We start from the raw sequence: 21,821 nt of genomic DNA, 5'->3' as shown, positions 1-21,821 counted from the left end.
ATAATCGCAGTACAACAATGAATTCTGCTGTACTGCCCTCTACTGACCACCACATGGCAGTGCCAAGCAGTGTGTCTGGTGGGCATCGATCCAAGCATTATTAAGGACCTTAATAACTTGACTTCAGAGAAAAAACTAATGATAAAACATTTTGTATTCTGCGAATATACAAAATGAGAATCGGTGGTCTTGACAGTCTGTTCATAATGGAATCGGCGCTGGTGTAAGGTAAGCACACTTACACTTCCTGTACATGTTGCCCGGTGTGGGGCGGACTTGAGCATCAACTTTTCTCCGTTCTTCACGAGGGGCATCACTGTCCTTGGGGACGCTGTTGCTGCCCGTGCCAGCGCTGTCCACTGACAAGCGACTCCGCTTGGGCGAGCTGCCCTCTCTTTTTTGCATGTGGACGCTTGTGGTGGACAAGAAGGACGAAGGAACCTTATCCCACGACACCAATGGCCGGTGGAGATCTTTATCTCTCCAGTGTGGGCAATATGTCCGTAAACGCACACCTGGCCATTTCAGGTGGCGGACAGTACAAATGTTTGAAGATTTTAACAAATGTGCCTGGTTTTTTTTCGAGGTTTTATCACACTGAAGCAAGATGGCTTTCCCACGTGCATAGCAAAAGGCGCGGTGTTGATATCCCAGCATTCGTCACCTGAAATGGCAAAGGTAGTCAAATTAAAGGTGCAGCCTTGCAATTGCTTGATCATGCCACTGCTATCAGAAGGGCCCCCACTAGAGAGAACAATTGAGGTAAGCAGGTTCAAATACAGTAAATCAGCATTACTAGCACCAACATTGATGTGGAAGTTTGTTGCAAAAAGAATCCCTTCCACTTGGCACATCTCACATGGACAGTTCCAGCTGCAAGTAAGATGGGTGATACAACACCATCACTCTGGTATTGTAACCGGTATTGATCAATACCAGTTACATCCAGTGTACCTATTTTTGACACATTACATGATCTATTATCTGTGCAAAAATGTTCAGTGTGCATATTTTGAAACTGTTTCTGCACATTTTCACAGGGTAATCAGCAACAGCATCAGCGGTGACTGGGGTCAAACCGGCACAGCTCAGAGATGACAGTACAGAGAGGGAGCATATGAAGCCATATGCACGGAACTGTGTTATATTTCTCCGGGCATCCCTGTTTCCTCCCATATAAGGAACACGTATTGAAGGGTATTTGGACTCAATGAGGCTAACAGGAATTATGGCTATGAGAAGTTCCACTCCAGCAGCAATCACACCTGGCATCTATTTATCAATGAATTACAATATCTATACAATTGTAGCATCAACTAAACAATGCTGCAACACTTGTAAATCTAACTGACCCCAGGTCTACCAGCTATGTTTTTGTCTGCATTTTCAACACAAATTTAAGAAATACAACGCTATATGCTCAATGTGGATGTCATAACGTATATCTATATAACACATTACATCGGAGAGGAAACACTCTTGACCACAATACAAATTGTGTGACACAGAGAGTTTCTGCTTTACCATTACCACCTCAGTCTGATGCCGAGTGCAGTATTTTGTCACGAACATATATACTTTGCTGGAAACGTTAACTGTCAAAACAAAACCATCCTTTAGCTTTGCTATCTGACATGTCTATAAATCTTGGCCTCTGGATTAGCATGCCAAGTATCGGGGGTTGTTTTCAGTCAAATACTCTGTACACGTGTTTATCATTCAATAGCTATGAATAATTCACAAAAAACAACTCAGCACACTAGTCAACAATTCCCTAAACATATACATATTCGGTTAAGTTTCAGGTAAAGGCACTTCTCAATAGCACACAAAACAGCTATGTACATATTCCTGGTTCTTTCGGTAAAGTCACGTAGAAGGGAAACAATAAAATAATAACAAGATAAATATATTTTATTGTTTTATATATTTTTTTATTTAATCGTTTCCCTTCTACGTGACTTTACCGAAAGAACCAAGAATATGAATCCCTGCAGTCACGAAAGCTTTAAATTAAAAGCTATGTACGTAATTAACATTTTATATAGGGTTGTATTTACTAATACGTGAATACGTCACGATGACATTGAAGACAAAAGGCCAACAATATTAATGACGCCTCTGAACACAAAATGTTACCAACGCTGAAGCTGGCACATACGCATTGCTGTGTAGCTTACAGCTCACAGGACAATACAGTAACATCGTGTACAACCCGTGTGACATTCAGAACGTGGTGTCCGGTATCTCGACTCGGAGCAACACACCACGATTCACGTATCATGTTCACAGCACCTCGGGTCACTTGCAAACACGATTGGCTCTCTCTAAGCTTAATATACAAAACAGTTAAACTCGCGAACACACCGGGCGACTGTCACGTTACCTAACAGCTGACGCTTGCTCCTGCAATGATTTGCCCTATGGTCCGTACAGCACAGGAGTGTGTGCACGCTACATATGTGCACAGGATATGATGTCTGCGTGCGTCATGCGGGAGTGAGTCAGTCTGTGCCAAATACGTGTGCAATGCGTGTACATTATCTTCTATCAATCCACTGCTGGTCAACGTGGGTTGTTGGTCTTATGAGTGATGGTTGCTCATCCAAACACGATGCAGTCTCGAACTGCTTTGCTTCCGAGGTCTGACGATATCAGACGCATTCCTCGTGATTTAATTGAACATGTCATGTCGTAGTACGCGTATCGTTATTTACATACTGTAAATGTTCGTGCACAGTGTGGTGTTAATACAGGATTTGCAACGTACAATTGCACAAATAGCAACGCTTTATCGAGTAACGTGTATACCTACAGGTTAAGCCGTTACGTCTGCGTGTTGATGTGTAATATAGTACATACACTGTCAATGTGACTGTACTACAATGTACAAAGTATGCCACTGTGCTGTTTACACGTGTCATTGTGGAACATGTGGAACGACAGCATAATGTTCCTACATAATGTTCTGCTGCCCGACTTAGTCAACTTGCAGTGACCAGCGTGCTGAAGTATGGCCAAACAGCCTCCACAACCCGCACGGCCTATGGAGGCCCTCATCCAGCAGTGCATTGACAAAAGGGCTGTTACGTGTAACAATCGTACGCAGTTCAATTACAATGCACCACGGAACTTGCACGATGAATAACGGGATATATGTATAGCAACATCGGGGTTTGTTTTTACACCCAGAGGAAAGATATCGACGTTTTTCTTAACGGACACAACACCGATATATACCATGTCATATAACTTGTCATGTTATATAACATGTCATGTTATGGCATGGTATATAACATGACGTTATATGTCATGTTATATAACATGTCACGTTATATAATGTCATGTTATATAACATGACATGTTATTATGAATGTCATGTTATACATGTCATGTTATATACCATGTCATGTTATATAACGTGTGGCGTACGATTGTCGCAGGCGTACAGTATACAATGTAATTGTCAATCCACTGCTGGATGATGGCCCCTTCCCTGACCATACTTCAGTGCGCGTTGGTGACGACAGAGAGCACATGCGGTGGAAATTCAAGTTCACACCTCCGATTAGCACGGTGGTTGGCTACGTACGGTGCGAAAGAAGTTCAACATGCATATTCATGATGGTTCACGTCTCATCATCATCATCATTGAACACTGACACCGCGCCTCCCAGGCGGCACACGTCGAGGCGTATATAATAAACACGCGAACGCGTATTATACACGTGCGGCACGAATGTGTGTTTAGGTTGGAGTGTGTGCGAGTGTGTTTAGGTTGGAGTGGTGCGAGTGTGTTTAGGTTGGAGTGGTGCGAGTGTGTTTAGGTTGGAGTGTGTGCGAGTGTGTTTGGGTTGGAGTGTGTGCGAGTGTGTTCATGTTGGAGTGTGTACGAGTGTGTTCATTTTGGAGTGTGTGCGAGTGTGTTCAGGTTGGAGTGTGTGCGAGTGTGTTTAGGTTGGAGTGTGTGCAAGTGTGTTTAGGTTGGAGTGTGTGCGAGTGTATTTAGGTTGGAGTGTGTGCGAGTGTGTTTAGGTTGGAGTGTGTGCGAGTGTGTTTAGGTTGGAGTGTGTGTGAGTGTGTTTAGGTTGGAGTGTGTGTGAGTGTGTTCAGGTTTGAGTGTGTGCGAGTGTGTTTAGGTTGGAGTGTGTACGAGTGTGTTTAGGTTTGAGTGTGTGTGAGTGTGTTTAGGTTGGAGTGTGTGTGAGTGTTTAGGTTGGAGTGTGTGCGAGTGTGTTTAAGTTGGAGTGTGTGTGTGTTTAGGTTGGAGTGTGTGCGAGTGTGTTTAGGTTGGAGTGTGTTTAGGTTGGAGTGTGTGTGAGTGTGTTTAGGTTGGAGCGTGTGTGTTTAGGTTGGAGTGTGTGTGAGTGTGTTTAGGTTTGAGTGTGTGTGAGTGTGTTTAGGTTGGAGTGTGTGTGAGTGTGTTTAGGTTGGAGTGTGTGCGAGTGTGTTTAGGTTGGAGTGTGTTTAGGTTGCAGTGTGTGTGAGTGTGTTTAAGTTGGAGCGTGTGCGAGTGTGTTTAGGTTGGAGTGTGTGCGAGTGTGTTTAGGTTGGAGTGTGTGCGAGTGTGTCACACCGCACACAGTCTACTCACACAGCTGAGCCTGGCCACCGAAATCGCCCCACACCGTTACCGTGAAAGTGTTCGCCTCCTTAGGACGCCCAGCATCGCAGCGATAACAAAACACAGCGAGTCAACAACACCTTCAGCAACACACTACGCTGGGCATAACAACAAACAACTAATCGTGATGGTGTAAACAAAACAAATGACAGGGCTGAAGGACACGACGAACAGCTGCTGCTGCTGCCTTGCGTGTTTAGGGAGCCTCTGGGCATGCCGGGCGGCCCCCTTGCGTCCACTCACTCGCCTGTCCACCACCGTCATCCTCGCCGCTACGGCGCGTCATGATTGTGACTTATTCTTCGTTAATGTCGGGTTATTTAACTTATTATCAATAACATGTTGTTATAGTACAACCGTTATAGATACCGATCATTACTATAAAAAATGTTTTAACCAAGATTAACAATTAAACATGTATAGCAGTTACTATTATCACATTAATATGATTGTAAAGGTGATCAATATCTTGTATTGCTATTACTTTCACGATGATCTTCATGAATCATGACGGCTATTGTCCATCATGACCGCGACCGCACTGTACACTACTGTACTCTACTGTACTGGCAATGTGGTTACCACTTCCCCGGTAATCATCACTGCTGCTGTTCTATTAATAGATTATTGAATCTGCTGCAGCTCAGTGAGACGTCCACACATTCACGACGCGTACAGAATGTAATTAAAGTAGCTAATTAAAGTAGCTAATTCACTCGGACGTGTGTCACGGCTTTCGGTTCGGCGAGGCCTACAGCCACGCGAATCACTCACATGGCGCTGCCCGGCTCGTTACGTTCAACGAGTCGTTCCATCTTTTACCCCGCGTTTTTTTTTCGTGGAAGAACAAGGCGACCGTCGTGTCTGCTTGTGTTGTGTAAATATGATTGTTTATTTGTGGGGAGTGTTTTTTTTTGTATTTTGGTTTAATAATTTAATTTGAACGTAAAATGTCGAGGCGTTGCGTTGTTTCCCCGTGTAGGCGGAGTGGGTGCTGCGCGGACCGAGTTCCTCCACGGAAACGGGAAACACCACGCCGCGAAACTTCGTTCCGGATGAGGCAATTCATCATCGGATTTTAATTAGAGGAGAGTTCCTGCGTAATAACGTGCACGGTTATTTTGATCAATTAACGAATCGTTGCCCTCGGGCATGCAAAAGTCTTCTCTGAAGCTATTGCTAATATTCTTTGCTGCGAAGTATTTTATGTACATGACAGTTGTGCAATAGAACAGACTTGGAATGGTTTTGTGATATTGGCTTTCATCAGCAAGTCATAGCCAGTTCTACAATTGTCAGACAAATGATTATGACCGGCATGAAAAACAACACCATCAGCGATTTCCCCCTCATCGAGACTAACAAACCAAGGGGAAATCCCACTGAGAGTTTTTTTTGTACCTTTGTGCAACTGCACATTGGACTGGTTTCGCGTTGTACTGGTAAAGAAATAAGAATGTGTAAATATGATCTCAACATGTAATGCACCTCAGAGTATTCGACCACTGCGGTGGAGACGCGAGGAGGAACCACAGATGAGCGGGAAGGCAGCCACGCCGTGAGGAGCCTGTGCCGACGATTGCCCCAGCTCTGCGTTCCTCTATATATGAAGGCGTCATCCGCCAGTTAATGACGAGAGTCCTGCTTGCGGGAGGAAACTGGAGCACACCGAGAAATCCGGCGCGTGCGAGGGGAAAACACGCTATCCCATCGCGACGGAAGAGGCGGAGGCCACATCTGTTGCTGTGCTGGCGTTCTGCACTGTTGATGGCACTCCGGCGCTGCTTCGCAACGTCCGTGTGTGATCCACCAACCCTCGCTGCAGCCTCCACCACGCGCCAGGGTTGGCGGCCACCGTCAGCCAGTTGAAGGACGAGAAGCGCCGAGTGAAAGCATTGCTCAGCATAATTAACACAGCACATACAATCAATTAAAAAACACTTGCTCGTGAGAACAAATGCAGGAGTTATTTATGCATGTTGCTGTATCCTGCATATAAAAGATACGATGTGATCAATTGCAGTTTGCTGAATAGTGCTAAACACCACAGAATGTAGCCAAGTGTGTCTAATTACTAACTTGGCAATGGGAAATGTATTTATATTTAAAGCCCGCATGGCACACACAATAATGCTACACAGATCTTTACAACAATATTGCATTGCTATTTATACATTTTACAATGCCTTCACATTTGTGACGTACGGTGCGAAAGAAGTTCAACATACTTTCCACCTATAGAACTGTAATGTTGAATGTGCTTACGAATGAGGCTCATCGATCCGTCCGTCCATCCGTGCATCATTTACAGCGATGGCAAACATCAGTGGCGAGTGACCTCCGACCCGGCTCTCAGATTGATACAAATCTGTCACAAAAAGCCGCGACCACACACACAGAGAGAGAGATCAATGTGAGGCGAGTTTCAATGGGGCCCATGCCATTGTGAGGAATTGGTGATGTTTGACTTTAAACTACAGTTCACAATGGGTGTTTCTCTGTTATGATTGGGGTTTTCTCACTATTCACACTAAAAATAAAAAGTTAGGCTTACTGTCATGCTGTATTTTTCATATATCTCGGTGAAGGTAATAATTGTGTGAAATTCCCCTTGGACCGCTCTAGTGCACCATGCTGGCTGTGGTGGATACAAGCGGTGGCGTGGAGCTGCACTACGAACCCGGCCACCACAGTTGGATTCCCGTTCACGGCCACCGGCACCAGCGGCGATTATCTGAACCGGTCCTGGGCCTCCCCTAGGTCGACTCAGCCTCAAACGAGTACCTGGTTTGCGGTGTGTAAACATCGCCACTGGGGAGACAAAGGCGGCCAGGCGGGGTTTTTCAGTTATTTATTTATTTTGGTATATCCCTGTGAGTCGGCTCTTGAATCGGGTGCAACCACAACAAACAAAAACACGAACAAGAAAACATCTTAAAGTGATTTTGTGACTGTGCAAACAGAAAACACATGAAAAAAAAAACACAAAAATATTCTTGAAAAAAGCACCGTACACCAACGCTTAAAAGACGCTGCGAATCTTAGCAGCAGTCATTGAAGCGCTGTCGTCCCGACAGTTCTGTTCCTTCACCTGAAGAAGGCTACTTGTGTTGTGGCCGAAACGTCGTGAGAATTTTATTTTGTTTTAATTGTATTATTTTATTTCTATTCTACGTGACTTTACCGAAAGAACCAAGAAGATGAATCCCTGCAGTCACGAAAGCTTTAAATCGAAATTTGCTCTATTTGATAATTATTTAAGGAATGTAATTGGGGAAAAATAACTTCCTGCTTTAGTCCTGGTGAGAAGCATAGCACCTTGGTTTTGGAGGTATTCAGGACTAGTTTAAGAGCAACTAGCTGTAGCTTAGCAATCACGTCATCCGGAGAGCGGCCAGCAGTAATCAGTATCGTGTCATCTGCAAAAAGATTTACCCTGGAATGATCCTGGTCAGTGCCCAATGCATTGACACAAAGAGAGAACAAAAGGGGGCCGAGGATGGAACCCTGTGGAACCCCTTTTGTTATCTTAACACTGTTTGACCTCCAACCATCTGTGAATACAGTTTGGGTGCGAGAAAAGAGGTAATTTTGTAACCATTTTACTGCGTTTTCGGAAAAACCGAGGCAACTTAGTTTGCTAAGCAGGGTGTTGTGGTCTACTGTATCAAAAGCTTTGGACAGGTCAAGAAAAAGACAGGCACAGTACTGCTTATTATCAAGGCTACTGTAAATGTGATTCAGAGAGTCTAATGCAGCAGATGTGGTGCTGTATTTTTTTCGGAACCCAGATTGTTTTAGAATTTAGATGTAGTAGATTGTTGGTGGACAGGAAACTGCTAATTTGGTAGGTCAATCATTTTTCAAAATTTTTCATCAATGGTGTTGGCCACCCACGTAGCGGCCTTTGATATGTGCTCGCTAACAGCACTTGACCCAATAGTATGTTACAGGCTGTACGGGGGATCTTTGTGGTGGATACGAGCACAGCAGCGTACTCTGTGATGGTCAAGTCCTACAATTTCGATTTAAAGCTTTCGTGACTGCAAGGATTCATCTTCTTTGGTTCTTTCGGTAAGGTCACGTAGAATGAGAATAAAATAATAAAATAACACAATAAAATTCTCACGACGTTTTGGCCACAACGCAAGCGGCCGTCTTCGTCACTTTAAGAAGAAGACGGCTGCTTGCGTTGTGGCCGAAACGTCGTGAGAATTTTATTGTGTTATTTTATTCTCATTCTACGTGACCTTACCGAAAGAACCAAAGAAGATAAGTCCTACAATGTGCACACATTTTGCACTAGCGAGTGGCCACCGCAGGGGGGAGGTGTGACACCAACGCAAGTGATGAGTTGTTATACGTTCACGTTAAAACCGTGCGGTGATCTCTACTACACAAATTAATAATACCTTTTGTCGTAATGTGGTATTCATAATGCCGCTTTATGGAGGTGTGTTTGAGTTTGAACTCATTTTAAAAAAAGCGCTATTTAATTTTGTACAGAAACTATAATACTTTTGTATTTCTATATATTTTTACTGGAATTGTGAATGTTGTGGGTTTACTCTCCAACACACCGGTGTGCTGTACTCGTAACGAATTGACACGTTTGGTTTAGGTCACAAACCTTACGAATTGGCTGTGTCGGGTGGTGGCGGGTTTGACGACGCATTTATATTTACGTGATCTAACCCCAAAAAACCTCTCATTTGGATTTCTATATATGCAAGTAAAACTTTTATACAACACCATTCACACCCAGCACGATTGAAGATGTATTCCTTGCTCTGTGATTCACATATCGATTCTCTCCAGTTGCACACACCGGATATAAAGTACAGTACTTATTAATTATCGGTGTGAAGTATAATAAGTTCACATTTCTTACAACCAGACTCATTTCATACCTTCCATGCTGTGTTCATCCACCACCCCAGTAAGCATACGTTGGGGCCAACGTTGTGTGTACAATCGTTGAAATCGTTGGACGAACATTATTTACTGGCATTCTGTCGTTCAGAATACTCATCTTTTGATTGATTTTCTCGCAATGCTCACCTCTGGAAATGACTGCAATGCTGTCATTTAGAATGTTCCTATAACCTTGTTAAATTTAGGAAACGTTGACTTGCATCTATTACACATTCAATTGTGTTGTTTGTTGATGGCCGCTTTGTGTTCAGCAACCCTGATTTAACGAAGCAAAACAACAACTTCCTGCAGCTCACCAGGACGTGTTTCTGTGTCACTTCTGTCACGGTGTGATGACACATTGTGGCAGGGGCAGATTCACAATGTGTTTGAGAGTACTGCAGCATCAGCAGCTAAACCGTGCAGAGCTTTGCCTTTGTAAAGCAGGCCACTTGAAACCAAATGCAGCTGCCTCGAGCGCAGCAAAACATTCTGGCTGTGGGCTTTGTGCAGAGCAGGCTGACTCAAAAAATAAAAGCGCGTGACTTTTCCTTTGTCACACGCATGCAAAAGGTGTGATAAGCAATTGACTGTAATTACAAATGCAGCGCGCAGTATAGATCAGGAAGGTTTTCATTTCCCGGTATTGCTCTTTGGAGTAAAAACAACAACAAGAACCTCTCCCTTTCTCAGTGATTCAATGAATTGGCATTCACAGTCATAATTCTATTCAAAGATGAGCTCTTTTTTTTTATAACGCCGTAGTAAACATAGCGGCCTCTAGCGGTTTCAGGTGTCTCATACAGCAAAGTACGAATTAAGAAAGTACAAGATTTTTACACATGCGATTCAATGCAGGTATTGTAAGCTTAAAGAATCGATATTCACTGATTAATTGGTGCGTCGTTATGCCTCTAACGCATAGAATGTAACAGAGCACAAAAACTATAAAGAAAAATAAAAAAAGACCCTTGCAATCGTGGGAAAAGATAGACTTTTCCAAACACGTTGATAACACACTTATGTTAGCTGTTATGTTTAGAAGTCAATGGTGAAGTGTTCTCATTACACTGTGTTACTAACTCTGTCCACAACAGCTAATTGTGGCAAACTTAATTTAAACTCGATTGCAAATAGTGTTCACAAAACACAAAGAAGAGAGCATCTCGATTTTTATTAAAAACTGTAATAGTGCATGGGGATTTTTTAAGTTATATTTTCCCCGTCAGGTTTACGCGTTATGTTTTAATCTATTTAGATGTAAATTTAACGGTCAAGTGTTCTGATTGCACTGCGTTATGTACTCTGTGTATTTGCAATAGCACGTGCGTTTCCAAGGATTCGGTGTCTGGGATAGTGTATTGTTACTGTCATGCATTTTTACTAAAGATGGTTCTTTTGTAAGTCCCTAGCAGGAAATGAGATAGGCACGGGCCTTTGTCTGGCCATGAGAGCATTTGGCAAGTGTATTATGCTGTGGTCCTCTCATCTTTAAGTTTGAGCTGATCCAATCATTTATCAGCACGACAATCCTGACCATTGCCATAATTATTGAAATATTCACGAACGCCAATATACTGCAAATGAGTATATATATGATAATACAATTGCAGTAGTAACCTTCCTTTTGTCAGACTCATGATCTTTGAAGATGTAACAAAGGTCTATATGTAACCTGTTTCTAATGTATTCATAGGGAAATACATATACGATACTGGCGTTAGTTAACCCCCACGTCATGGTCTATTTACTGGAAATGAACACTCTCCAAACCCCTGCTATTATGTCTCTAAGCTGCCAATTTATCTGTTGTGACCAAGCATCAGAGAGCCCACACGAAGCATAGGAGCCATTTATGACCACAGAGTCGATGCTGAGATCTCCTTGTCCGAGTAGCACTGTGGGAAGCCCTACTGCACACGTTTCTCTGCGTGACATCGCCATATATGTAAAATGCAAAGTTGTGAATGTGTGGCTGTTCAAAATGTTTAGCGTACTTCCCGACATGCAACAAACTTGAAATTTGCCATGTGGGTACTCTCCAGACTGTACACCATGCAAAAATTATTAAAATACACTTTTTTGGGGGGGGGGGGGGAGCTGAATAATGCATTTATATTTTTTGTACGGCATGTGAGCTGTGACGTCAAATCTGTCACGTGACCCGCGCATGTGGAAGCGTAACGCATTGTAGTGTAGTGGTGAGCGTGCCGCGCTACGAACCCCGCGACCCGAGTTCGATTCCCGCTCACGGCCACCACCGGTGACAGTTATTTGAACCGGTCCTGGGCCTCCCCTAGGTCGACTCAGCCTCAAACGAGTAACTGCTGTGGTGTGTGAACATCGCCACTGGGGAGGCAAAGGCGGCCGGGTGTGGTGAATCCAAGTCCCGGGCGAAGCCGGGTAGTAAAGCTAGTTTACAATAAGTAAATGCAGTAGGACTATATCGTACTGATATATTTCATCAAATACATTTTAGTGACATGGATGTGAATACATAATATTAATTACATAAAAAAAACATTTGAATACACTGCAATAGGGGGTGTGTACTCTATATCACAAACATCCAAATATAAATATAAAACCAGTACTACTATACTGTGTTAGAATAGACAATCGCAGTATTCTGAATACGATTTGTTTTTATAATTGCAAGTCACTAATCGAGGAATTTAAAATATAATTAACTGCAGTCATTTAATACTGTATATGTATTGCATACAGAATATAGAAATCAAACACTTTAATTATGAATAGACCATATAGGCAGCCCTAAGTAGTAGACTGACGAAACTTGGCATTGAAAAACCAGGCGACTTATTGATTTTAGAACACAGGGTAATCTATTTTCAAGCATTTAAATTCCAAACTCCTCATTCAAAATACAAAGGGTTGGAGATAAACATTTAGCCTTGAAATTACTTGTTCATACTACTGCTGACAGAAAGGCCTCCACTAGAAGATGCATTATAGAGCCCTTCTAGAAGGTAATTGCCCGAATCTTTCAGGCTGGCTGGCCCTGTTTAACGAGATTGGAGTACCCACACTTTAGCCCACCACCAGCGACCTACCGATAGCTTTTTGTGTCGACAGAGGCGGGAGATTGAAACGAACCGGCAACCTCTGTATTGCGAGTAGAGTGTTCTAGCTGTTGCACTTTGGCAGAATTCTCTTTGCGATATTTATTACTGGAAAATGAAATAATTGTAATTGCGGCCAAGAGAAAACAATTCCTAATATTGGACACAGTGAAATGGTAGCAAGGAAAAATGATGCACAATTGGAAGTGGGATAAAAGCTGCATAACCATAGTTGAAGTTCCACTTTGCTATGCCTTTGTACATTTTTATGTTAATACGTCGATTGAAATGTAAGCACTGAGCCTAGGCTGTGGAAGCTGTCTGTGACACTGGACTGCATCAAACATCAGTTTGTACTTTAGAGACGTAATGATGTAAGTTTCTATGAAAATAAAAGCAGAGAGCATTATGACAATACTTATCCATACAAATGTGGGAAGAGAAGTGCACGATAAAAATTTGTGCACTGCACATTTCAGGAAATAGTTATAACTATTTTTTGGTCAGTAAAGCTAAAGTGATTGGACACCTTTGAAGTAAATTGTATCCACCTGCCAGAAGAGCTCTTGGGTTATTGCTGTTGAGTCTTCATAAAACTGAGCAGCTCTATCTGAACCTGCCTAGGCATTAGGTTATCTCTGTGAATTGTTACGCAATGTTATGGATGCATTCGTTCCGTTAAAATATCCACGTAACTTATTTCACACCTAATGTATATATGCAAAATAAAAGCAAATATCACAAATGCACAATACAAATATATTGTAATCCAGCAGTGCTATTATTATTATATTTGCATTTTTGACATTTAAAATGGCATGCACATATATGGCATTGACAAACTTGATGTTGCACAAAGATAATTGATGACCATGCCACCAAGTAACTACCGTATTTTCCCGCATATAGCCCGCATACGTATATACCCCGCAAAAATAGCGTTTCGTGTAAAACAAATTTCAGATAGCCTGCACCTCCATATACCCCGCAGGGCCTTGCTTTGTTTGTAAAAAGTGGTATACTCCGCGGGTTATATGCGGGAAAATACGGTAATACAATCGTGGCTCTACGTGCAATCATTGGTGAAGACTTGAATGAATGTAACTTCATACATGCAAGATAACGGTCCACACCCTGCTGATAAGATGTGTTAGTCTGCAGCACCAGCTATTGTCTATTCTAGCCATGACATATCCTGCCCAGTCAATATGTCTCTCACATGTGCATGTTCTCTAATCCACGTGTTCCTCTTTTTGTTTCTGAGCGTAATCCAAAGCGTGCACCTCTCCAGGCTTCTTTGTACATTTTCTTAGCTTTTGTTAAATTTTGACTTTAAACTTTCGTGACTGCAGGAATTCATATTCTTTGGTTCTTTCGGTAAAGTCACGTAGATAGAAAAAAAATAAAAATAATAATAAAGTGAATAAACAATGTATTTATTCACTTAGCTGTTGTTCCTTTGTCTTCATCATTGTCCACGTTCCTGATGCTTCTTGTACATGTCACGAATGTTGGTAATATATACCATGATGGGGTGGTTTTCTTCACACTTCTATCACATACATAGTAAGCGACAGCTATAAAGAATACATGATGTAAAACAGCATATCATAATCATTACTAATTTTGTTTAGCGTTTTTAAATGTTTGTTTCGTATATTGGCTCAGCCCCCTCTTCGCCCTTAGTTTTGGTATGCCCCCTTCGCTCTAAACAGAGGGCTGTGATGACTGCGTACAAAATGCATCCACCAGTGTTTGAAACCTATTTAGAAATTGATGGAAACGAACCGCAGTGGCGAAGCCTCCCGAACGATGAGGCAGAGAGGCCCCTTGCCCTGCGTGAAAGCTGAAGGGAGCATCCAGTTCACCATACAAACGACTGCACTAGTTTCACAAATTACACGACAGTTGCTTAATTTAGTCAAGGGTTAAGTTTGTTTTAGTGAAAACAAAGCACACGCACGCACGCATTCACACAATCATAAAAAAACGTACGTTATGTGTGTAATGACCAACATCATATATACAAATATATAAATATACAATACTGTAGTCAAGTTATACACATTGCTTCACTTTGGAATAGTTTGATTAACAAACGTAGCATCAGTAGAAATTGGTATCTGCATCTGGCCCAAGTCTCCCCTTAGGTCAGCTCAGACTAAAGCGAGTGCCTCGACCATTATGCCACTTGTTGAGAGGAAACGATGGATGAGGGACATTGTGTTGGCCAGACCACTCTCCTTGTGTGCAGCCTCAGTAAGTACTCAATGAGAGACATTCATCTTGCAGGATGTAGCCTCGAGGAATATGTTTAGATATACAGAATATGATAAAGGGAAAATACAATACAGTAATAGACATTTGGCTGATATTTCAGTAAAAGTTCAGTCAAAACAACGTATTTTAGTTTCATGTACACATGAACTACTTATTTTATTTGGCCAGTGATTAATAATTCTAGATTTTAAAATGTTTTATATACAACTCTTTGTCAATCCACTACTGCATGAAGGCTTCCCCCACACGGTTTTGGACATGAGAGTTGTTTGACCAAACTTCACCACTCTGGTCTGAGTGCATTGGTAATGGGTTTGGGGAAGGGCGTCAGTGGGTAGGCGAGCTGGACTGGTTCAGATGTCACTCGCAACTCATGTTAGCCATTATTAGGTTATCAGCTTCATAGCACGGTCTCTAAACCAACGTGCCACCCTTCCAAGACTGAACAAACAATGCTGAGTTGAATGAAAATGTGGTGTTATTGGAATGTTTCTGTTTAGTAATCATATTCACTTTTCATGAAATGGAAACCTTATTTCTTGAGGAAATATGTATTTCAATAATACATTTTATGTTTATTTTAGGTATTTAATTTTTTTATTCAGAAGAATGGTCAGTACACACGTGCGCAGGAGACGTGTCTTACAAACAATAAAAAAAGGTGTGTAAAAACAAATGTATTAGCATATTACTGTGAAATGTATATATCGAAGAATATAATGAATAATATTATGTATTTGGTTGGCCAACAAAAACACAGAAATAGCGCCATAAAACCGCATTTCTAACTATTTGCATTTATCATGAATAGTGAGCACTTTTGTAAGTACAAAATTACCGTTAAATACATGTGAAATTTAATGAAATTCATATTTGTGTACATTAAAAAGAAACCAGAACATAAACGCTGATTCGGCTCTCTTTATTTGTCAAGATGTTCGAGATCACTACAGTGCAGTGCTGCGCATCAAATGGCTGATCGGTAGTATTGTTTTTTTTACAATATTGAGAGGCAGTACTTAATGGTCATGAAATTATCTTTCTGTTTTGGGTCACCATTTTGTTTATGCAAAATTGTTTTCCACGGCCGGCACATTGAAATATGAGTGCATGCTTCGTTTTTTTTTGCTTGGCTCTTTTGACTTGAATTACCATATAAATGATGTGTATAATAATAATCAGGATAATCAAAGAAAATAGGAAAAAAAGTTTTTTGCCCATTAACCCTTATCTCTATAATATATTCACAGCTTCTGTGAATTACACAAAGTGGAAGCAAGCTCGCTCTAATTTTTCCGTCTGCTTTTAGATTTTCAAGCAGATCGCATTATTATTATTGGACAATACTTTAACATATCAAGTATGAGCACCTGATATTAATAACACTTGTCATGCTTATTTTTTTATTAAAGGAGTTTATAACATATACACACACCCATGCATGCACACACATACACCATTTTAATTTGTGGAAATGAATTTGATTTCATTTTAAGTTATGATTATTACAGGAGGTAACAATATTTACTACGAGTGCAGGTTACATAAACATATGCACTGTTTCCCTTCAACGTGACTTTACCGAAAGAACCAAGAATATGAATCACTGCAGTCACGAAAGCTTTAAATCAAAATATGCACTGATGTGTATACCACACAGACACACACATATGCACGTGTGGATGCACACAACCTTGGTTTCATTTTAAAATGCTACAGATGAGAGAGTGAATGCACTTAAAGTCCTCCTCATCATGCTGATCTTACGTGGCATTATCATTACAAAGACTTTTAAACAGCCCTTTGTTTTAGCACATTAGAGAGAGAGACGGGGGTGCCAACAGAGGGCTCATCCTCCGCATCCCCTCTCTCTAGTTCACTAACGGAGAGTGGGGGGGATAATGAGTGTGCTGTGTGACAGCTGTATCATTAGAGAGCTTTACAAGAACAGGGCCTTTGCTTAAACCCACAGCCTCTCTCCACCAGTGCCAGATAAACTGGACATAACACATTTAACAGAGACATATATATGTATGTGTGCGTATGTATGTGTTGGAGATGACTTTCGAGTTTAGAATATTTTTGGATTCCCGATTATTAAGTACAATTCTGGATATATATACATTGTTATCAGATGTTCTAACCATTTACATTTTGTAATACTTTAACTTTTCTTCATGAAACAAAAATGACTGTCGCCCAATACCAGGCGTCACCACTTCAAGTAAGACAAGTCTAGATGTGACACCGCTTCACTCTATTTTCAGATCAATTTGAAAAAACAAATCGGATTATCCGAATTTCATATCTAGGTCCTCTTTTGAAACGTTCAGGTTAATTAAAAACATCGTAACGCATCTCTATAATATATGTACACACATTACATATGCAGTCTATATCTGATTCAAATTAGGACTGGCGAGAGAAAGACCACCAGGAAGATAGAGGGATGTGGTCAGCCTACTTGCAGTGGGATGGATCATGGCTTCGTGGGATTGTGAGGGATGATGACTTGGGGAGGTCTCCATCCAGATCATGGCCGATGATAATTTAATCATAGGTTAAATCTCATTTGAAAATGTCCCTATTGCAGTTGGAAAAATATATATGATCCCTGCTATTAATAGCTTGTCAATCTTTAGTTCATGAGAATACAATATCTCAATAGAGAAAACATTTTCCATCTCAACCAGGCTCTCAACTGATTTTAAATAAGATTAATTAAATGAACAGAATTTAATAGCCTTTGTTGGATGCTATGACCAGAACTGCAAGCGGTGTCATATGAAGAGCAAACGAGACATGTGAAATGTCATCACCATCTCATTAGAATGTTTTTAACCATTATTGTACGTATATCTTAGTTCCACTGCGATGCATACATATAATTTTAGCGATGGTAGACATTTTTATTTTATTAATTTGCCACGTATTAGAAGGCAGAGCATAAGTTATGGTCAGTGAATGTACGATTGTATCTGGAACACAGAATTAATTCAACAGATGGAGGGTACCGTGGGATCTGTTATAACGGATCTATAACAGTCGCGACACTCTCCAGAGTGGAAGGGCCCCATGGGCTCAAGTGGCCCAGAGAGGGCTGGACGGCGTTGTTGCTAACTGCTGGCAAACAGGCCCCATGTTATTCTTGGTTCTTTCGGTAAAGTCACGTAGAAGGGAAACAATATATAATACATTTTTTATTATTATTATTTTTTATTGTTTCCTTTCTACGTGACTTTACCGAAAGAACCAAGCATATGAATCCCTGCAGTCACGAAAGCTTTAAATCAAAATTTAGGCCCCATGTTATTTTTCACAGCAGGGTCTATGGCAACCACGCTACGCCACTTAATCTATAAAGCACATTAAAGTAGGGCTGGGATATCCCATTATTTTATACAATAATTGATAACCTATTATCGGTTTGATTGCTCATCTATTGTAAAACACGAAATTAGTTGGAGACAAAAAAAATTTACTCACCTCTGTTCCCACACGTGCTGCTGGACGGGAGGTAATGGGCGGGGCTTTATGACGTCACCGACATAATCCGGCGGCCGTTGCCTGAGTAATTGATAATAACAAGTTATTGATTATAATATTACTCAATCCATAGATGTAATTGACGAATTGTCCCAGCTCTACTTTATAGTAATGCGTTATAACTGAGCAACGCCTATAGCAACACACTGCAAATAAGGAAATCTGGTTTAAACTTTAGACGAAGGGGATCCCCAACTTGAATTCACAACTGAAACATATTTTGTTCTAAGATTTCTTCCGCATCAAACATGAAATGTCCATATTTATCTTCACAGCACATACAGTACATCTTGTACCCACCATTTTTTTCTAATCACCATTGTTTCATTACAAGTTGCACCCATCTGTTGTTATTTAAATATGGATAACTGCAACATGTACACATATATTTCTCCTGCCTCAGCTGTTCGCCTGCTGTATTTTTTTACCTGAAGACGATTGCTTGAGTTGCTATCGTAACGTCGTGATTTTTTTTATTTTTCTATCTACGTGACTTTACCGAAAGACCCAAAGAGTATGTCAGCAATGAATCGAGAACCCATGTTTTGAAGTAAGGTTGACAGCATGTCAAGTATACAAGACAACATTTATGTTCATGATTCACTTGGGCTAATGAAAATCTCACAGCTACACAAATGAAGTAAACACTAACAATACAAATGAGAGAGAGAGAAAAAAACAATGAACAATACAATTCAACGTATCGCCGGAGAGGGGGGTTGCTACTTAGTTTCATGATCTTTGTCATACAATAAATCATGGTGGATTGCAATTTGTTAATCCGCTGCTATTTAAAAGTCGTGTACACTTCATGTGGGTCATAGAGATTGTTTGACCCAACATCACGATGACGGTCAGTGACGCGGTGGTCGGGTGATGAATGGACAGGACGGGTTCAGAGGTCACTCGCCACTGACGTTAGCCATGGCCAGAAATGGAGCTCAGCTCGCCGATTTTCAAACGTGGTGGGCTAACTACTGCGTCACCGCGCCACTCCACCTGATGTAAAGTATATTGTTTATCAGAACCTAAAAAAGCTGAATGCATTTGAAAACCATCCAAAAAAATATGCAACCATTTTGACGGAATAGCTGCCATTGTCTCTGTGAAGTCTGTGTAACATTCTTGCACAATGGATTTCTTTAAAATCCACCTTCTCAATTTCACACAATTGGGGTCTTGCAATTGAATTAATGTTTTTGTTTCCACTGCCATCTCCTGCAGTGTCCTATGGATTCAGGCCAGCTCTGCTTGTCTCTCTGGAGGGCCACGCTGTTTCGATGCCAGGTTTCGCTGTGTAAATTTAGTCTTTTCCTCCTGCAACACGAGGCTGCTTTTGTTACAAATTAATACGAATGAATACACGAAGCACTTTCATCAACCCGCTCTGACCAGCGTGGTGAAGGATCATCAAATACCCTCCATGGCCCGGATGGCGTAGCAGACCAACACACTTCTGCCAATGTAGATATCTTGCACACATAACTTCTGTATATATGTAATTCACATATTCAGTTAAATATTATGTCTGCGTTGTCCACTATAAACGACATTGACATATCTTGTTAAAGTGTGCAATATATCTAACATCTCGACATACGAAGTAGGTGCATTCCTAGAGCTTCGTTCGTATATCGAAACTTCGCATATTGAACAACTCACAAAATTAACACTACACGGATGAGTTCCCAGCCTTCGCAACGTACCATTTCACACTATAAACACTTCATAACTTACTATTCATGTTGTACAATTTATATCGTATAATGTACAGTATTCAATAAAAACACTTACGCTAATAAAATAAACGTAGTAAACTATAGTGATACTCACCAGAGTAGCTATCGGTGCAGCCATGAGGTTACATTGCCCACCAAATACATCACAGCTGTGTGTCAGTGTGCGTTGCTGTTGCTCACTGAATGGCCGAGACGAATGTAAACAAGAGACCTATCTTATTCTAATTTGATTCTTATTTAAACAGTACTGCAGATGGATAAGTGTCTTTATTTATTTAATAATATTCCATGAATATAATGGCAATACATCAAAAGTTTGTTTTACTGGATCTTCGTACACTGAATGTCGAGGTATTACTGTACCGTCGTGTTAATAACATATCACGCGCGTGTGTTATGTTATTCACTCGCAACACTGAACACACGCAGAGAGAGAATGGATGATCCAGGCACTGTGTAGTGAAGTGTGACAGCTCTGTACATATCACGAGGCTCGTTGATTAATTGTCTTTGAATCGATGAGGGGGTAACAATGTCGACTTCTGGTGAGAGGCGACCACTCCACTGGTGACACGTGGAGAACGACACGATGTGTTCTTAACTCGCGCCCTGTGCTTTGGCGTTTGTGGACTCTGCGTCCGCATCGCTTCAGATTTGCATTCGTGGAATCTGCATTTGCGTCTCTGTCTTGTTCGCTTTGTTGCATTGACTCGGTCCTTCGTGTGTCGTGTCTGGGCTGTGCCTTCAGCTCTTTTGCCCCACTGGAGGTAAGCGAGGAAGTATTTGACTAAAATAAAATACTCAGCGCATGCTTTTTTTCCCTTGGTTCCACAGTCAAAGTTGTTCTCTAAGAATACAGCATGGTGTTTATGATTCATTCCATACGTAGGCTTTCATACAGCACAGTGTTTATGATTAATTCCATACGTAGGCTTTCATACAGCACAGTGTTTATGATTCATTCCATACGTAGGCTTTCATACAGCACAGTGTTTATGATTCATTCCATACGTAGGCTTTCATACAGCACAGTGTTTATGATTAATTCCATACGTAGGCTTTCATACAGCACAGTGTGTATGATTAATTCCATACGTAGGCTTTCATACAGCACAGTGTTTATGATTAATTCCATACGTAGGCTTTCATACAGCACAGTGTTTATGATTAATTCCATACGTAGGCTTTCATACAGCACAGTGTGTATGATTAATTCCATAGGTAGGCTTTCACGACCAATATGATTCATAATTGGTTTCTCTTTGGTTAGATTGTGTGGGAATAGTGTCAATTACAACCATTCCCTCTCCCCATCACTACAGCCAAACAAATATATTTGTCAATATAATTCAGGTATTGAAAATATGCACATATTTAAAGTTCGTAAACAAATACATACTAAGTGTGCTGTGTTTAATGGGTATGTTGTGTGTTATTATTATTTTCCAGTTTCCGTTGGCCTTTTCAAACACATCATGTCCAAGTTGCAGCACTGGCTGATAGACCGACACAAATAGATAGAACAAAGAGACAATCGAGTTACCTCTTTCACCCTTCGTGGGGAGATAATAACGCGCCACTTCACGATGCCGTCGAGACTTTGTGTTCAAATGCGACCGTTTAGTAACAACGTGA

The 21,821-nt window shown here is 41.1% G+C and overlaps 1 protein-coding gene and 2 long non-coding RNA genes across 11 annotated transcripts in view; 1 reads left to right on the top strand and 2 right to left on the bottom strand.

The window, feature by feature from the left end:
• Positions 1-6,314, bottom strand: part of ANGEL2 (angel homolog 2) — a 34,951-nt gene extending 28,637 nt beyond the window's left edge. Inside the window, exons 1-3 of one of the 9 annotated variants that reach the window (XM_032963055.2) lie at positions 5,399-5,660; positions 4,595-4,652; positions 243-664 (exon numbers count right to left, since the gene is read on the bottom strand). In XM_032963055.2, the coding sequence (XP_032818946.1) occupies positions 243-657 (415 nt within the window). In that variant the 5' untranslated portion in view covers positions 658-664; positions 4,595-4,652; positions 5,399-5,660. The other 8 variants (XM_032963056.1, XM_032963059.2, XM_032963054.2 and 5 more) reach the window with 8 other exon arrangements.
• On the top strand, positions 3,613-11,266 carry LOC142929327 (uncharacterized). Its single transcript, XR_012945597.1, has 2 exons — positions 3,613-3,777; positions 3,828-11,266. It is a non-coding gene; the product is annotated as an uncharacterized LOC142929327 (long non-coding RNA).
• On the bottom strand, positions 6,906-20,389 carry LOC142929326 (uncharacterized). Its single transcript, XR_012945596.1, has 3 exons — positions 20,281-20,389; positions 18,388-18,468; positions 6,906-6,992 (listed from the first exon to the last, which is right to left on the bottom strand). It is a non-coding gene; the product is annotated as an uncharacterized LOC142929326 (long non-coding RNA).
• Between the last annotated feature and the right edge of the window lie 1,432 nt (positions 20,390-21,821).

This window comes from Petromyzon marinus, chromosome 29, assembly GCF_048934315.1.
Source record: "Petromyzon marinus isolate PM22_M1 ecotype Great Lakes invasive population chromosome 29, UKy_Petmar_22M1.pri1.0, whole genome shotgun sequence".
In the NCBI taxonomy this organism is placed as follows: Eukaryota; Metazoa; Chordata; class Hyperoartia; order Petromyzontiformes; family Petromyzontidae; genus Petromyzon; species Petromyzon marinus.
This window is presented reverse-complemented; position numbering and strand designations above follow the sequence as displayed.